We start from the raw sequence: 20,260 nt of genomic DNA on the forward strand, positions 1-20,260 counted from the left end.
AACATTCTCCCGTCTTCAGCACATGTACATGTTACATTTCGGCTGTACGCTACAAAATAAGACATTTCCAGTGTCACAAATTTAAACAGACAAATGTTACAGGCCAGAGTGAAATGTGAAACAGATTTGCTGTAGTTTGGAGTAGATAAAGGTTATTTAAAACATCATCCAAGTTTGAAACTCTGACAACGCTCTTGTTTGTGCCATATTGTAGCTTTCCCTTTAATGCTTTTTTTTTACAGTACATTTTCCCTTTTAACTTGTCAACTATAATCCTATTGGGCAGTCAGCAATATTTTATAAATAGCAAATCCTGAACACATTTTTTCATCAAATTGAATCCGTCAATATTGCCACTTAACCTGACATCAATATTGTGGTTTCAGTAAAAGCCAAATGTTTGTGTTTAGCTAGTGGCATGTACTAAAAGGCACTTTGTTATCACATTTGCCATTACAGGTGGAGAGAAGAGTGGTCAGTATAATATCATTAACAGGTACATCCTGGGGAATTAACTCCATATTGTTCTTGCCTCCAATATAATGTAATATCTATCAGGTCTATCATAACTTAAACTGACGTAAAGTACAGTCATACTGTCCACCATAAGTGGTTCTAAATGTGATACACCTGTTAATGTAATAAACAGTGGGGATGATGTCGCATTACAATATCATCATCCACAACCTAGTGTTGTGACATATTTTACATTGTTAATGTTTTCTTTTTAAAATGTTCCTCCAATCACCATTTTGAATGGATAATAGGAATAGACATTACATTGGCAGGCTTGATTACAATTTGACATCTCAGCACATTTACTTCATTAAAACTGACATGAGTAAACCAAATATGTTACAATAAAATCAACAAATGTACCATTTCTGTCAAAAAATGAACAGACACAAAGTAAACTAATTTTTGCTTTGTAAAGTAAAATATATTTTACCTTGTACATACATGTCTGTTCAATTAGTCCCCTACAGTATCTCCAAATGCTTGTCATGGTTAATGGCGCACATCACAGACAAACTGCTGTAACCCTGTGCATTACAGATAGTTACATTGCCTGTGCCAGTTGGTATGGAAATTGCAATGTGTTTCGTTTGGCTACAAGAGAAGTTGACTAACTGACTTATAACATTCTGTGGTGCAATCAGTAGAAATTACTTTTGCAATGAGAGACCTGACTGTGACCAGTGACGAACCCATTTACATTTTGATGTTGCGGGGGCGGGTGGTTGCCCCAGTGATATAGTGCCGAGGTGTCATGCCATGGTAACAACTGTTGAACTGCAGAGGAGTTGTATACACTGCAGGCACTTGGAGGCTGTAAATCACAGCTCTGTTTTTAGGAGGTATTATAGACTTTTAAATCTGTCCCACTGAATGTCTGCGGGGCACTGAGGGTTGATATAGCACGCGTAGGTTCTCATCCCAAATACGCCAATGGGATCTTTTTTTGACAAACATAAATAATTGACCAGGGAAAGATATGAATAGGATCATAACGGTGACATATTCTATAAGAGATAGTCTGCCAAGTACGTGTGTTTCTGTTTAGTGTAGTCAGTAACCATATGGTTAAAACACACTTTCTGACTACAGCAGTTACAGGAGCATTGAAAACATGCATTTTCTTTTTCCTGATTTAATTTACTATTGTGATTTAACAGAAGTGCTCCTCCTGACAAATTGCTACAAAAACATAATGAAAAACTAAGAAGATCCTGTGCCATCTTTGCAAACGTTTTTTTTTTTTTTTACTAAATGTGTTCTTGGAAAAAACTCTGGAACAGTGTGGGAGAGAGAATCTTAAGAGTGGTATCACTGTGTTGATACAACCTCAGCCAACATAATCAATAACAATGCAGCAAGTGGACAGTAATGCTGAAGACAGGAGAGCAAACACTTTTTTTCAGAGTGTTTGGAGTGTTATTGGTGTGTATGTGTATGATGTGTGCATGTGTGTGTGTGTGTGTGTGTGTGTGTTTGAGATGGGGTCAAATTCGAGTCAGCTGGTGCCAAAAACTGGACGGCATGAAGCTTTCCATCTTGTCTGCGAAGAAACCCAGGGGCGCAAAGAGTGTGCTGAAGAACTGTAAGGGAGAAAAAGCCAAACGAGCCTTCAGTGGAATGTATGTAAAATCTCTTAACACTCATTGTTGGATAATCTTTCAGCAAAACACTACAAACATCCCAGCAATTGTTTTCCTTTTTTTCCAGGTGACAGGACGCAAAGCACAATTTGCAGTATGCATCTGCAGGTTGGTGCATTGCTCAACATATTTATACATGTTATCGAGAAACTGTCCCAAAGGCCACAGAAGGGACAGCCAAAGCACCATTAACCTGACTATTAGCATTTTTTAACATTTTGTTTGTAGAAACATTGCTGACAGTTTAATACACTTATCCCATTTGAGGATAAACTTTATAGTATCTGTGATTAACATGTCAACACACTTTTATACATCAAATCCATCACATGTATTCTTTCAGTTTCTCTTTCTAGCAAGAGCAAAGAACCTAGTTGGATAATCCTGAATTTATATATTTCTGACCATTATAAAAACACATAATTTCACCTGAATATGTATAATCAAAAAAATAGTATAACTCATTGCTGTGGCATCCATAATCTTGAGCTCTAAAAGAAAGTACGCTGTAGACTTTGTAGTAAAATCTACGTGTTCCATCTATATGTATTTGAGCAGCATATCTTGACACTCTGTCATTTCTGCTGTCAGTTATGAGAGAGCATACCTTTTTCAATGCTGGCCTCTAACAAAACTGACAAATAAACCTCCAACAAAGAAACCTGGAACTCAACTTAACCACTTGTTTTCATGATTACGTGCTGCAGGGCTGCTTACATCTAAGATTAAGATCTAGGACATACTGTATATTATGCATCTGTACAACAGAGCATTTAAACATACACATGTTAGTGATTTAACTAAGCTTGTAACAGTGAAACGTCCTCTTAAATATCAGGATATGGTTTCGCTCTGAATCTACTTGAGGTGTGCTTGATACACTTGACACTTTAATAGTCTCATAAGTGGACACATCAGCCTGGCCAGACAAGTGCAACAATCAAGTACTCCTCTAATCCCATGTAATATATGAAACATTTTTTAACTAATATGCTTCTATACATGTCTGGAGTCCATAAATTAAAAGGAAAGGGCAGGCTGCCACCATCACCACTGGCTCGCAATGCTTGAATCTTCTGTTCAAACGCAGCAGATTGAGAGAAATCTGTTTTTCCTCAGAAGGCAGTGAGGACCTCTGTGTTCCTCCCTCAAATGGTTTTGACTCCATCTGAACATTACAAAAACCAGGCTGACCGGGTCTGCTGTAAAAATCCTATCTGCACTCAATCTTTCCCATAACAAAAAGGAAGAGCACTACATGTTCTCGGTGGCCTTGTTTTTGCTACATGTCTACGAGTCTATGTAAAGGCAGGCCCTAATAAACGGGGTTTGAGCGTAAACAAAGGATTAGCCTAAGCATAGAGTTTGCCAGACTGGCTAAAAGCAGATAACACAACACTTCTATAATAAATAAACAGTAAGAGGAAGTCATGCATTTCGAGTAAAACAAAACAAAAAAGTCTGTAAGCCACAATGTTATGTTTGCTATTGTGATAAGCTTGCATTATTTAGCTGTGGTCACTGATGGCTTTAGTCGAACTAGGGCTTGTTTTGGCGTAAAACACAAGACTTTACGGGCCTACGACTCCCATGAGCCTCCAGTGTTACTGACAGTGATGGAAGGCAGCAATTACCACAGGGGTTAACAGGTTCAGGTTTTCAAACAGCATGCGTTTCAAACACGGATAGAAAAAGACCCAAGAAAAGATTAACCGAAGATGTAAGCGGTCAGCCAACTCACACATGAGTCTGAGCTAAACTTGTGAAATAACAAAAGAAAAACATCTATTCATTTTAACATGGCAAAACTTTTGAGATGATATTTAAAATGTGTCGTTAGAGAACTTACTGCTTTGGCAAAGACACCCATGAGCTCAGGGAACTGATGTGTGAGCATGGCCAGCATGGCAGTAAAAGAGCAAAGGCCTGCTGTGAAGAGGATGAAGAAGGGGAGCTCTTTCTTTGGGTACACAGACACCTCGTGAAATGCTGGAGCAAAACATTTAAAAAACGGTCAGAAAAAATAGAGCTGGACAAAGTCATAATCAGTGCAGATAAACAAGAAAGAATGTAGATTCTTGGACTTTACACATAGGCTCTGGCTGCTGTTACTTACAAGGCAGTAGTTCTCTATCTGCTGTTTCTGTGCATCCTGGGTAGGGGTAAAACAGGTGACCCTTCTCCAGTGGGTAGGGAATTATTCGGAAGGCTGTGAAGACAGACACAGGTGCAAAAAAAAACAAGTTGAATTGAGATGAAAAGCACACACAAACTGTGACTACAGCAGTACCATATGAGAAATGATTCTAAACAAAATCACTGGTATTTTAAACTATGGCCTTGAGGAGGTTGTTTAAAACGGCTGACACAAAAATCTAGCAAGTAGCAAAAAATATTACAAAAATGTACAAGATCCTAACATCTTAATAAATTATTACACTAACATTCTTCCATGCTTCGTGTGAGCAATGACCTCATCCCTGTACCATCACAAGAAGAGTATTTGTGGGTGTGCTGCTGTGCATACAAGACCTATGACAGCACAATTTAGAAATGAAGAGCAGCACAAGAGGAAGAAAATGTTTGGGTTTGTGATGGCCCAGCTCTATTAAATTAATGTTTAATCCCCACTTGTGAACATTGATATGCTAAGGTGTGTTACCTTCTAACAGAAAAATCTGGAATGATGACAAATCATTTACAGTAGCCTACAACAGAATTAGTAATAGTGGTACATACTGCCTTCCCAGGTGCAGTGTAGAAGGTTTAAGGCTCCCTCTGCCCTCTTCCAATGCTGCAGGTGGAAGAAAGCATATGCCACTGCCTCACTGTCACCCCTCTTCAAGATGTGCTCTGGAGGCAGGATCAGGCTCTTCATCTCCAATAAGTACTATGGACAGAAAGAGGAAGAAATACAATAAAGGTAAGTATACACTATAGTACCTGGATGCCATTTACACTGCTGCTAAAAAACTGATGAAGATGTGCAGTGATTCACCTATAAGAAGAGGAGGAAGAGGAGTGTACCAAAGTCTGTTTTTGTGCAAAATCTGCCTGCTCTCCATTTTGGTAGTTTTTTGAGTGCTTGTCTGTCTGTTATAACTCTGCATTCACTGCTTATAAAATCAGCAGTCAGCTGATTTGGTTAAGTTCATGGTTGAGTGAGTCCCAGTGGCTCTCGTAAATCCCTCCTCATACTGTAACCATGCTCTGAATCTTAGTCTCTTACACAAGCCAGTTGTAAATCAATATAATACCTGTGTACTTTTCAGCAAATTGTCAGTGTTCTGTTGCAGAATTGTTGGTGAAAACAATCTGTACACCTTGGCGGGCCCAGACTAGCATGGCACCGCCCGCCTACCTACTTCCGCTCAATTTTCATTTCCCTTCAGTAGTCAGTCCGTATTCTTTGGTTTTCTCCGGCCTGACTTTTGGCGGTCCAATCAGCGAACAGAGGAAGTAGCTCAGAAGCCGGCGCATGAGATACGTCACAACCAAACGTGATGCGATTGCTTGGCAGATCCAGAGTGGCACTGGGCAGATCCAATAGTTTCAAACTTCAACAGACACTGCCTTCAAGTGAGTTAACGTTTGTCAATTGAGTGATTCCAGATCTTCTGTACAAATGAAATGGAGTACGATGGTCTGGTAGAACCATGCTAGGCCCAGACACTGGTGGGCTAAATAAAAACACTATAATTGTAACGTCCATAGAAAGCAATTCAGAATTCAGAATTGGCAAGTTGTTGTATTTCATCATACTCTCTCTACCTGCAGCGATTAATACGATACATGGATAATGCTTGCAGAAAAATAAAATGGTTGGCAAGCAAAACCAAAGATAAACTAAATAACCAGAGCATATTTACATTCTTATTATGTTCAACAGGTGGTGAGAAAGAGGAAACTCTAATGGGATGTTGCTTTGTTGGTGCTAGGCTGTGTTCGGAAAGCCATACTAACGTCCTAGTCCTACTCATACTCATTTTGACTTCAATTTGAGTATGTGACGGTTGGGTATGCGAGTTTGGGTATGCAAGAAATTCCCGGATGAGTACTAACTTCCGGGAAGATTTTGGGTATGGATCGATTGGATACTTTTCCTACTCAACCGTCCCACAATGCATCGCGTCTTTTCAAACAACAAGGAAGTTTTTTTTTTAATTCTTTATTTACAATTCTGCATTTCCTGCACACCACAGACAGGACTGTATGTAAAATCTAGTTCTATATCTAACCTGTGGAGGGCGGCAATATGCTTAACATCGTCTAAACGGCCGGAATCTTATAAGAAGAAGAATACATTCTTTATAGCTTGAGTATGCTTCAGTGTGAATGGCTGTGTTCGGAACGCCATACTAGCGTCCTACATCCTACATACTCACCATCTATATACTGCATACTCTCTACTCAAAGATCGATTGTGTACGCGAGGTGCGTCGAAACGTTTTCAGTTGAAGTATACTCAAGCAATGAAGAATTTCTTCTTCTTCTTATAAGATTCAGGCAGTTTAGACGCTGTTTAGCGTATAACCGCTTAACAGGTTAGATATTGAACTAGATTTTTACAGTCCTGTGTTCATCATCTGTGTTTTAGAACTCATGTTTTATAATTATGTTTTGAGGCGGAGGATCCCTCCGACGCTCTCTGTCCGGCTCATCAGACAGCACTCAGCTGTCTGTCAGCTGGACGAGCTGCGGTGTGTGGAACAGCGATCTGTTCTGATCTCTCTCCACTATCAGACTCACATCACTCATTTCACTTAGTAACTCTAATGTTAGGTATTTATCTTCATCTCTTATCTATTGTAAGAGTTTTATGAATGACTGCACGTACAGTTGTCAGATCGCGGACCCCAAACAATGTCGTTGCCTAGCAACTTGCTCGAAAATATTTCATTTTCTTGGGCGGGTAGAATTGACCCAGTGCATTGTGGGGCGGTTGAGTAGGAAAAGTATACAATCGATTCATACCCAAAATCTTCCCGGAAGTTAGTACTCATCCGGGAATTTCTCGCATACCCAAACTCGCATACCCAACCGTCACATACTCAAATTGAAGTCAAAATTAGTATGAGTAGGACATTAGTATGGCGTTCCGAACACAGCCAATGTTTCGACGCACCTCGCATACACAATCGATCTTTGAGTAGACAGTATGTAGTATATAGATGTTGAGTATGTAGGATGTAGGACATTAGTATGGCTTTCCGAACACAGCCCAAGATTCAAAGTAGGAAACTGTAGGCCTTAATTCTGCTGATGTTTGTGGTTTTAAAGATAGTCTGCCCACCAGTGGTCAAAAATCAATTCATGCAGCTTAAATGGTTTCTTTCAGATTTGTTTTTCAGTCATCACTTCACTTAGTCTGTTTTTATTGGGCAATTCCCTCGGGCCAACTCCCTGCGGACTGAAAACATATTTTCTTCATGCGAGGTATTTGTTGACAGCCTTATTTTGCAATTATTCAAGGTGGGAGGGAAAAGCTTTCAAAAGCCCCCCGACTGTGTGTTATTGTAACAGTACAGAACATTCATTCCATGAATGTGTAACATCTCACCGATTACCCCTCCTCTCCTTCCCTACTGTGTAAGTTGGTCGGTTCACTATGCTGGCAAACTAAGGCCCACATCACAGAGATACAACCTATAGAACAGGTATGCATTCTGAAACAAGTGTTAAGAAATTAAAATAATTTGGAAATAACAGCATGAGTATATTGTGTACTGCTTTTCTTCAGTACACATTTATTATTAAGGCCTAGCCCTGTCAATAGATAAGTCAGTGATAGGGTTTGTATTGACTTTGAGATCCTCCCACTCTATGTACTGTAGGTCTGTGGTGCCCAGTGTGGCGGGGGGACTGTGTTAAACAAAACCCATGTGCGGGTCTGGGGCCCCCTGGGCTGGATTCCCAGGCGGCCAGCTTCACAGCGCTCAGGATCTCAGACTGACACTTTGGGAAGGTTACCCCACAGCTAATCCTGTCTAATCCCCTCCATGGTCACAGGCTCAGCCAGCCAGCCATCCCACTGTCCAACCAGCCAGACCATGCTGCTGCTTCACCCATCTCCCCCTGCCTAACCCTCTGTCTCCACTCTCAACCCTTTAGGATCACAACCTGCCCAGGCTCTTGGTCCTGGCTCATTCCAGTCCGTCTTTCTCCAACCCTCCTTCATGGTCCTTTAGCTTTCAATATATGAGGCTGGATGCCAAGTCCCAGGACTTAGACTGGTTATCTGCCTCACTTATTTGGCAATGTCCGTTTGTCATTCATCCATTTTGTCTGTCCACAACTTTGGTAACAGTGAAATACTTCCATAAATTATGCTCTGGGTATACCGTTTGCCAGGCCCACCTGACCCCTTTGTTCTCCCTTGCCACCTTCTAAACACCTCATAGGTAAGGTCTCAATCAGGCACACACCCACTCACCACTCCACCTCACTCTAGCCCCTTCCCTTTCCATCTTAACGTCCTCTATAGTCATTACAAAGATCGGCAGCTGGAGACACCCAGAAGCTGCTTGTTTGCCCTTCTCACTTATCCTGTCTGACTCACTTAAATCAGCTCTGTGGGCTCGAGCCAAGACATCTGACTGTCCGCTTTCATCCTCCTCACCAATTTGTTCACCGTTCACCATCCTCTACTCCCCCGACACCAGTGTTGAGGCAGCCAGCTAGCTCAAGGGAAAACATACCACTTCTCTGTTATAGAGCCCGATTAAAATGTCATTGATATAAAGAAAAAGATTCCACACTTGAGGACTTGCCTAAAGGGCAAGTGTGAAAATGAGCCTCATTTGGGGACCAATCTTAATCTTCAGTTTTTATCCATTTTCCTGATCTGTACAAAAGCCAGCTGGTGAAACCTGTATATTTTACAGTTTCATACATAATTCTACCTCCATATTTGGTCAGTTGCTGACAATGAATGACCAGTGTGTGGCACCCATGTAGGTCTGAGTCCTCTGTGTTTTAAGATTAACCATTTACACAGGCTGACTACTCAGCTGTCCTTCCTCGCATGCCACTGTATTAGACCTGGTGACACCTCAGTCCTCTGTGCTGGCCAACGCGCCCCCCCCCCCCCATTTTTCGTTCTGCTTCTCCACTCCCTGTCGCCTCTTTGATGAAGGGATTGAGTTTCATGTGTTCTCCTTTTATCCCTGGGCAGTCATAAGCCCAGAGCATAACTCATAAGCTGCCTTCTGATTCTAATCTGCAGCCCTTTGCCTCTCACAATGCGGACACACAGGCAACAATGACATCAGCCTTGTAGCCGCTCCATAGGGGTTGAACAAACACACATGCGTACAGTGGAATAACACAAAGACAAACAGGTGTTTGGGGTTGGACACACAAAGAAAGATTACCAATATCATACAGACAGTAAATGCCACTACTACCTACTCCAAACCATACTTAGTACACTACAATGCCAGAAGACTAAGAGCTGGGAAGAAGCAGATCCTTACTACCCACTTTTTCCTGTCTGAAAAAACACCTCATTCATCTTAATTCAGAACAAACCACAGGACTGCTGCTCTGTCTCAATTTACAAACCAAAACAGCCAATTTCAGAGGTAACCGATTGCAAAGGTCTGCAATCCCGTGCCTTGACAGGCGTTCTAGATGAGAACATGTCGACTACAATGGGGTGGGATGAGAAACTGCCTTCCAAAGTGGAGTAAACTAGCGAGCTAGATGGGATCAGGTCGCCCAGACTGGACCAAAGCGGTAGTAAATGTGAACGCACAACAGATTCACATGGCAGGAACACTTGATCGGCTATCCAAGTCTCCGGAAAACTGACAGTTTCTTAACAACCGGCTGCAGGAGAGGCTGATTGGAACGGACAGACAGATGGAGAAAAGAATGGAGGAGGACGACGAGGGGGAGGAGGAAGAGAGGAAAACAGAAGAGAACAAAGGAGGTAAACAGGGGGCAAGATGGAGAGTTGATGAAACTGACACCAACCACTGTCTGATCTGTCCAGCAGTTCCACTGGACAAATGGGCTGTTAAGACACCATGGTGCTGGCAATCAATTATGTGATTTTTCTTTTTTCAGTTTTTATATATTTCCATACCCAGATTTAACCTGCTGCTCCAGGGACCAAACTGGGTACCAGCCTGTCACAGACCCATTTCTCTAAACTTATGGCCCAACGATGAACTGGTACGTAAAGAATGATTGGTTGAAAAATTAAGAAAAATCCATTAAGAATCTGTTTTGCAGAAGCTTGATTTCAGTTCAGGGCAACACTTCTGGTGCAGTTTCTCTATAGCAACACATGTAAACAAAAGCTTTGTTAGGGAGTGAGTCACCTTTGATGCATTTCTCCTGCTGCCTCTCCCAGATATAGTTTATTTATTAATACATGGCTTAATTATTATTTCTCATCTACAAAGTAAAATGCAGCCAAAATTGTCAAGCAGATGTTTGCTCAGGTAAAAGTGATTTGCTTTGTCTGGAAACTGCCGGCTTGCAATGGTAAAACTAATGTTCAAGAAAAAAGCTCTAGATCTTTGGAAATATGTGGAGTTGCTTTCTCGCCAAGACTTTTGTGAGAAGACAGATACCAATCTCACATCTGTACAGTAAATATGAAGCTACAGACAGCAGTCGGCTAGCTTAGGAAGCACAAATGCATAACACCTGGAAGCAGGGGATTAAACCCTACCAACCGTATACACTACAGTGTTTGTTCCAGTCTTTACACTAAGCTATAAATTAACTAGCTGCTGATGGTGGTTTCATATTTAGCAAATAAACATGTGAGCGGAATCAATCTTCCCATGTAACTGTCAAGCAAAAGTGAATAAGTGTATTTCCTAAAAAAAAGTCAAAACATTCCTATAACTGATTGTGTCATCCATTGTTTATATATTTTAGGGCGAAGGCCGTTTGCGGATCCTACTTTCGAGGGCGACAGGCCAGCCCGTGTCTAAAAGGGCTACAGCCACAGGTGCACTCATCATTCAGACCTGCCAGACAACACAAAGCACCCTCCCTCCCTCCCCCCACCCCCCCTTCTCCAAAGATACCAGTCAAATGCTGAAAGATGAGCCGACCATAATAATCTTCAGTGAAATCGTGTTACAAATTTCAAAATGTCATTTATCTATTCAGCGAAACTCCCAGAAGTCATTTTGATAAAGTTGACAGCGGTGGCCAACATTAGACTGTGTGTTTGGCTGAAACAGCGGATGAGTGGAGATGAGGGAACATGAGAGGATAAGAAAGAGGATGAGGGTAGGTGATGAGAGGAGAGACGATGGCCGCCTCGGGGCACGGTGTGGGGAGGGAGCTGCTGGAAAGACATTGAAGATGAGGGCTCTCACTTTAAAATCAAAGCCTGGATCAAAGTGCTGGCTGACACGTACTCCTTACGCACACGCATGTGCACGCACACATGCACACATATACACACACAAACACACTTCTTTCTCTCTCAGAGAAGGTAGATGAAACAACACCACACACTACAAAGGCTCAGCTGAGAAAAAACTCTGCTGCAACTAGTTTTGTATGAATGCGTGTGTGTGTGTGTGTGACATGTACTCCTGTGGGAACTGATGTAAAATGCCAAAGAGATATCCAGTTGTAGTCCCTGTCCCTGGCTCACCTGTGTATAGTACTGCTCTCTATCAAGTACAATGGGGACCAATTTCTTACAGGCTAACACTTTTTTGGGGGGCTGAAATTTGAAGTTCAAGCTAAACTAATTGTAAAAAAACACATAATGCATATATATTTCCAAAAATACTGCATTATCTTATTCATCGAATATATAATAGTGGTTTAATAACTGTATCAAAATGATTAAAAAAGCAATAAATTATAACACCATCTACAAACAAACCAAGGTTTAGGGTCTAAAACTGACATTATGAATAAGTTATGTAGACCTATACTGACCCCTGTTGGTGAGCCAGTATAAAGGATGTTTGGAATGAAGACTGTTCTAATAGTAAGCGGCACCACCTGCTGACATAAATCATCTTTATAGTCCGACTGATTGTTTATGTGTCTGCATTATTTGCCTGTTTGTCGTGCGTGTGACCTTTACACATGCCAGCTATGTGAGGCCTGCGTGATTAGACTGAATATAGAAACAATGGGGTTACATTTTTATTTATTTATGTAAATACTATATACTTTAAAAGGTGCTGTAAGAGGAATGGTTCTTTTAGCTAACTTCCTGTCAGTAACAGCAGTTAGCAGTCCCCTTGCTCGTCCCTACGTCACCACATTAATGCAATGCGGTCTTCAAGCAGCGAGTTATCTAGCATCATCCCAGATCCATAAGTGTGATAAAACATGATAAAAACCATCAAAACAGACATTGGGAAGGATTTTTACCTGCTCCGCCATTGTAGGTGCATAAACATTCACCAATCTGTTGCTCTGGCGTGCACCGGCAGTGAGACCATGATTGAGACGGGTGTCGGTTTGTAGCGTTCTCTCTTGTGATTGGATAAAAATTTTGGGGATCCTCCAATAAGTTTATTTGCCGATTACATGCAGAGCAGCTGACTGAGAGATCGGCGTTATGAAACGCGCACATTGATCACTGTATGAATAAAGAGCAATTTAACACTTATATTAACATAAATAAACAGCTTACTTCACCTTTAAGGCATGAACCCTGATTAGAGTGTGTAAATCAAACAGTCAGCTCAGACAGTAACAACATCTGCACAATTGTTGAACAGGAACAGTCATATATTTGTAATTGTCAGTTTTATAAAATACCTATAATCATCATCCGAAGGAGTGCTGTGTGAAGATGAATTTAGAAGTGTAATTTTTTAAGTCTAATGGAGATTATTCAGTTAAAATTGATATGAAGATATTTAATATGGATAAATATTTAATGCCTCATTCATGTAAGAGAGGTTTTTCAGGATGACACATCCTCAAGTCAAATAGAACATTCCTCAATGTTATAGCACACTATCTCATGAAGTGATTAATGGCTTATTTTGGCCAACAGAGTCTATGTGACACTCATTGTCCTCATGACTGACCTTTGGCACGTGTGGATTGAACTCCACGGCTCTGTGTATGGCCTCCACAGCATTCATTTCTGCTGTGCTTAGCCCTCGCCGTGACGCAGCCTCTGGAGAGAACCTATGACAAAACACCTCATATGACACGCTGCTCATAAAGTTATTACATGCTAGTGTTAGCGCTGCGCAAGCATATAAAACAGGTTGCGTTTGAACAGATACCAGTGTTGAATAGTATATGAGGTTCAATTGACATTCCAAAACAAAACAAAAAAGAAACATACTTATCTGATACAGCCCGTGCTTTCAACAGCGCAGATGTGTAGCATATAGTGGCTGATTTAGGCAAGCTGATGTCTGCAAAAGGCATTGCACGAAATTGGGGTCAACATGTGACTTAAGTCAAACATTTTTATTATTTTAATAATAAACTCATTTATTTCCAAACATAGGGTGATGAATTCAGACTAATGACTATGTGTAGGGGTTCAGTCTTACCATCGTATTTGGCAAGAACTGCTTGGACATCCGCATATGCCTGAAGCTCTAGAAGTGACTCCAGGAGGTTTTCGTGTATATTTAACATTCCCAACAGTGGGAATTCCTTCATTAACTGTAAAGAGATACAATATCACATATTCACATAGAATGTGTTTATGCCACTGTTTTTGCATTGCTTAATATACAGTAAACATGTTGCCTTCTCAGCTGTGCATAAATAATTCAACAAATGGCACACTAGAGCAGTAAGCACTATGAGTTGCTACTCTGAGAAAGTGAAGTTCTTTTAGTTTTTTTTTTAGGAGAAACTTACATCTCTCATCATTTTTACTGCTTCTTTTATCCGCCCCAGCTTTCGCGCACACATCGCCAGCCTTCGTTTAATGTACACCAGTAAGTTGATATCTTTTCCAGCTGTAGGTAGAAAACAGAAACAGACTTTTAGTAAGGAGACGTCAGATTTTTAATAAACAAAACACTCAGTCAACAAAAATGTAAAACATGAATTGGAATTATATTTCTGTCTAATACAACTTCACAATTTATCTTGTTGTCCTGTGTGGAGGAAAAGCACTGATGGAATATTGCACTTGTTATAACATCCATCGGCACAGGTGGGTGTGGACAGATTTGGTCTGATCTACCTATAAAACACACCTGAATTGTGATGTGGAGTTGCGCAAGAGTGCGCTCTGAAGTGATGGATTACAAGTGGGTGCATTAACTAGTTAGCTATCTACCTGCTACTGTGCCTCAAGGTTTACGATGGATAGGTATTCAATTTATATTTAAATTAAATCTGTTCATACCGATTGTGAGTGCTTTTCTGAAGAGGCGTTCAGCTTCTGTGATAGTTGTGGCTTCTTCCTCTGCCAGGAGCACATAGGCTGCCGCACATCTGCACACACACACACACACACACACACACACACACACACACACACACACACACACACACACACACACACACACACACACACACACACACACACACACACACACACATACATACACACACACACACACACACACACACACACACACACAAATGTGAGTCAAAAAGACACCAATTTGCAAGTGCCCCTTTCGCTTTCCGTTTTCTTTTGTTGCATGCGAGACGACCTTAGTAATGTGTGCATTCATATAAAACCTTAACAAAATCAAGGTAATAATTTGACTATGAAAGTACCCATAAATGGTTCAGAATTTATCAAATTAAAGTCATTATGTATTTATACTATTCACTGAAGCAAGCACAATTACAGTATTTAAAGAGACAGTATGTATGTGTGTAAGAGTAGGACTCACTCTTGGTTCATTTCTATGGCCTGATAAGCTGCTCTGATCCTGGCTTGAGGATTTCTTTCTCTCCAGGCTTTCTGCATCACTGTAATGAGATGAACAATTGCAGCTTATTATAGACTGTACCGTCCTGTCATTTTTAATTGTAAGTCAAAAGCTCCACGACCAAAAGCAAAAATAACTTCCTTCAGATCATTTACAAAAAAAATAAATGGGAAAATATATTGTACGTGTCAGTCTATTTCACAGAAAAATAGTTCAGCATTGCCTGTGAAATAGACAGAAACATAGAACAGGAAAGCTGCCATAATTGAATTATTAAGATTAAAATTAGGTAATCCAAAGAAGGACAACTCTCTAACAGTCGAAATGACAAGTTTTCCTGCTCTTTTTGACTAAACTGTGGATTACTCACCTGCATCTTCTGGCTTTAACTGCGGAGTGTCTCCTGTGAAGAAGGTCTGATGGTCTTGAGCAGACAGGTTCATATCATAGTATGTTAAGGGTTCCTTCCCTGTTACCCAGGTGTACCTGTAGTGATCAGAGTGAAATGCAAACAAAGAATCACATGAAATTCTGTTACAGGTGGAGTCAACGGGCAATCGGGCATGTTACTAGCTACGGTGGGTCGGTTCGATCCCCTTTATTAACATACCCAAACCCATTATTGACATACCAGTTTACAGAGCCTAGGCTGTGTATCAACACTAGATTTTTTTTTCAATGCAAAAACAGTACAGACAGGTAGAGTATCGTGAAGAGATATTCACTGACTTTGACAAAAAATTTATTTTGACAACAACAAGCTTTCTCGAGAATCACTGACTCCACCTTTAACTTTCTTGCACCAAGTAAGCTTTAGAAATAATGATGCATCTCAAGTACCATTGGACACATACCTGTTGTATTCTGCTCCTCTGAACAGATTCAAAGGGTTCCTCCAGACCTTACATTCTACCAAAAGGAAAATATTGTTATTAGTGCTAGCAGTAGGATGATGAGTATTGCTGTTTTAATTTGATGTATGTACATATATTACCTGAAACACTGGGCCTCGGCTCGGCCTCTCCATTCACCGATGCAAACAGACCGGTACTGGAGCTGCTCTCCACTCCACCCAGAAGAGGACGCAGGTGGCTCACCGACACTTGTTCAATGAACGAGGTCCCATATTTACGAAAATACCACCACTCAAATATCTGTAGTGACACAACGGTATATGATTAGACAGGGGGTTACTTAGTAATCCCTTAGTTATTGTAATCACATCACCATAACAGTTTTTTTTCCTAAGCTTTATCCGTTATGCTCCCGTTTGGAAAGTGCAAATGAACAATGAACGTAACTTGTGCAACTTAAATTCTGCCCAAATTGTCATAAAAATAAAAAAACTAACGCTTTATTGACATGTTGACAATCAAGATAAGGATATGTTCACATTTTAGTGCCACATTTTGGCTTTTCATTCCCATCAAAAAATGTATTTATTTTTTCCATCTGCATGAATCTTGCTAACCTTAATCAAGATAAAATTGCCAGGATGAGAGCACTTTTGTTTGTTTATTGCTTTCAATTTTTCAGATTAATTATTAAGATTATTTTCTGCTCCATATTTGATCTGTCCCTTGCAACAGCTTTATGCCCCCCAGTTTAGGAACAAACACACTATACAAAAGGCTGGTATTGATACACCTTGGTGTACTACAATTATTTTTCTTTGCAACCTTGTACTTGACAATGACACTCCTCTAAAAACTAGGCTTTCACCCAAGTTTCTAATCTTGGGTTCCTGCGTAAGATTTTGGACGAGGTTATTGCAAAGCTGCCTAACAGCAAATCTAATTTTGCAAAGGGTGAACACTCAGCAAAAAATGCTACTGTGAGAAAAACAACTCAAGTGATCACTCACAAGGATGAGTCCAGAGATGAGAGAGGAGGTTCCAGTGAGAGCCACGTAAAATTTGGGGGTCAGTGTGTTCAAAAACACTGAGGCTGAAAGAAGAAAACCAGTAGACAGTCAGTGTGGTGCCATGCTGCAAACAAGAGCAGTGAACAATTACTGTTGTGACCATGCAATAATAACAATTATAGAAAAAAAGCATGCAATAATAAACAATGGCTGAGATGCCAACAGAAAGAACGTTGAAAGACAGTGGGTTCAGTACAGAAGGGGACATGTAGCCACACACAGTATTTCGATTGTACGATAACCGCAGCAGCAGACTTGGTAACGGTAACAGAGCAATAAACTACTGATTTGTGACCACATGCGATAGCCTACACGCTGCTGTAAGAAAACACTAGAAAATTGCAGCTGGCAATGGATATTTAAGAACTCGACTTGTGTCTAACCAGAAAGTCAGCTCTATGGGTTCTCGAACCATTCAGACAATGAACTGTCAAACCGAGCAGCTCCCGCTTGCTGCTGCCAGCTAAACCCACAGGCTAACAATAGCTAGCTAGCAGTTGCAATAAAATCCACCTGAGGTGACAGTTTCCTGCAGTTTCAGCGGGCTCCACAGCACGTATATCATGATGAGCACCATGCCGAACCAAATGAAGCATACGTAGGTCCATGACCAGGAGAGCCAAGACTTTAATTTCTCTGTAAATCCGAGAGATTGGGGATTACTGCCAGCGGTGTCCTCCATGTTTCTCCGGATGCCTGTAAACAGAGGAGTCACGTGACCGCCCAGTAAAACGACTTCTATTTTGAAATCTCCGCACAAAATCTATCCATTTCCGGAGGCTACCTTTTTTCTTTCTATGGAGGCTACTGATAAAAAAAAGAATCATATTTTTGGTTCACGAATACTGTTGTTTACACACAATCTTAACGAAAGTAATATTACAAAAATACTCGGTTTCATTTAAACGTCTTGCAGTTGAGTGTGGCTGGGACTCAACTGACACAATTACAAAATATGACAAAAAATACTAATTAACATTAGTTGCATAGGGAGAATTTACATTACGATATTATATAGCCTAAAATTTGACCGTGATTATATCCATTTTATGCTAATTTACACTTCCATTTCTAATAGCCTACTGTAACATAAGTTACTGTCAATATGTAGGCTATATTTTGAATATATATCCTATATAAATAATATATTATATATAAAATGTTATTTATACAGCTATAGAAATGCTTCTTTTGTTCTGAAAATGTGCCATTTTGTATAATGAGAACGTTTACTTTTTATTTTAAATGGGCCTATGTGTTGCTGTACTTTTACTTGCGCACAATGTTGGTACAAGGAACTTAATTAAATATGGTGTTATTGCATTACTTAATTGAGAGGTCTGAGTCCAACCTTTTCCACCGGTCTGCTTAATGTTAGGGCTCCTACAAACTGAGTAGGCTATTACTGTTATTATTGCTGTAATTATTTTCCCTCAATTAAACCTCAAGTTTGATAGTTATGGGCCATGCACTTGCGAGAATATTTGCCAACATTCATAATGTCAGCTGTATGATCCTTCACGAGATAATTTGTTCTGCACACTTTAGCCTGTATTACTATTTATGACCAGTAGGTGGGGCCATTACAACATTAATACATTCACTTCTGTTGCGATCTACTGACAGTAGGTGGAGACAACGTTCAGTTTTGTTTGCCTCTTTGAAGTATGAATTCATGACTATAATTTAGAAACTAACTACTGTATATCTAACATTCTGGTGTTATATCTCACTTTGAGCTCTTATTTAGTTCAAAATAATTACCTAACAATGCGAAGAGTTTGGTTCAAATGCTTTCATAGGCCTACACTACGCCAATCGTTAATTAGTACTCACCACTCAGTACTTTACATCCCCAAAGATATCGTTCTTAAAAAAGAAACAATTCAAGATTGTTGCTATGATGTAGGAGTACATTTTTGGGTGCGTACAATGCACATAATGTCACATTGTGTGACTGACTTACATCCTAACAGTGAAGGAATAAATGTGATTTGTTGGAGTGCATTCTAGTTTGGAGGTTACAGCCACTGAATGACAGAGAGCCAGATTTGGTCCTGCTCACACATGCCCTTGGGTGTTTTTCTGCCTGATGCTGATGGACAAGCACACGCAGGGTTAACGGCCTGTCATATAAATCAGGTACAATCACTTTAGAGGTGAAAACATGCATGATGCCACTGACAGGGAGCAAGAGTGGGGGGGGGGGGGGGGGGGGGGAAGGAAAGCAAGAATAAAAGGAGGGGAAAACAGGGAACAAGACAGGTCCGTAAAAGTTATCTGGAGTGTAGCATGAGCTGCATATCTGAATGTGTTCTGGGAATTATCTTTTCGAATGACCTCCGTTCAGGGACTCTTTCTTTGATAAAACATACATGTATAGCTCCCAAGAATATAGTGGGTAAACAGTGTTATCTTCTCTTTTATTTACACTGTCTGCACCACTTTTATTACTTGCGCATCAACAGAAGTAAGATATAAAACATATATATGTAGAATAATGTGGACATTCACAGTATGTATGCATTGTAATGTAAGCAAACATCTTAATACAATTTTCTTTTGAGAACAATTTTATTCAGCTCGAGGGACACATGTAGACTTTTCCATTACGTGTCCATTTGAAATATAAATCACAACATGTGTGTGTATATTTATATATAAATGACATACAATGGACAATACGTTGGTACAATGTGGGAAATGACCTGTACATTATTGTTCAGCCAGCATCCAGCCATGCAGAAGCAAATTCTCTCCTCATTCTGCAGTCACCTGTATACTTAAGGTTCATTTACAATTTCAGGTCTAGTATCCATCCAGCCATTCTGGACTTCATGTTCTGTTTATGTAGTTTATTTCTTTTCTCTCCCCAAAGCTTTTAAGAGTCCTCTAATCATACATAATTAATCTGAGGTTTTCACTTAAATGCACTGCATTCCTCACCCTCATTATTACTTAAGAGGCTGCTCTTTAAGGCTTGAAAACACTTGGTGTTCCCTTGATCAGATTGTCTGCAAAGCCAGCTGTTTCAACAAATTATTATTTTGTAAAAAAGATATTTACAAAACATGTATTCATAATTTAGAGCATTTGAGGCAAATTAGATTATTTAAAAAAAATGTGTTGAACAAATTTGTGTTGAAAAGAAATGTATGCTTGATGACAGTGAAGCGTTTTAGTGAAATCAGAGCAGAGGGTTAGATACAATGCAATTTTAATGAGTGTTAAAGTTTGCTTTGAGTACCACAGTGGACTCTATACACACATGCAAACTGTCAGGTCGTTTGTTAACTCTGTAATTGGTGGTCCCT

The 20,260-nt window shown here is 40.2% G+C and overlaps 1 protein-coding gene across 1 annotated transcript; it reads right to left on the bottom strand.

Annotated features, from left to right (window-relative positions):
* LOC307249129 (suppressor of tumorigenicity 7 protein-like) lies at positions 1-17,628 on the bottom strand (the record flags this gene model as incomplete). The annotated part of the gene is made up of 15 exons (XM_080025763.1): positions 1-2,099; positions 4,009-4,148; positions 4,276-4,368; positions 4,899-5,049; positions 13,193-13,295; positions 13,459-13,531; positions 13,673-13,787; positions 13,989-14,089; positions 14,485-14,573; positions 14,984-15,062; positions 15,393-15,508; positions 15,877-15,931; positions 16,017-16,176; positions 16,887-16,969; positions 17,460-17,628. 15 exons carry the CDS (start codon positions 17,626-17,628, stop codon positions 2,004-2,006), a joined length of 1,623 nt encoding a protein of 540 aa, XP_079881889.1. The 3' UTR covers positions 1-2,003.
* Between the last annotated feature and the right edge of the window lie 2,632 nt (positions 17,629-20,260).

Source organism: Ammodytes marinus (assembly GCF_949987685.1).
Source record: "Ammodytes marinus genome assembly, chromosome: 4".
NCBI classification, from domain to species: Eukaryota; Metazoa; Chordata; class Actinopteri; order Uranoscopiformes; family Ammodytidae; genus Ammodytes; species Ammodytes marinus.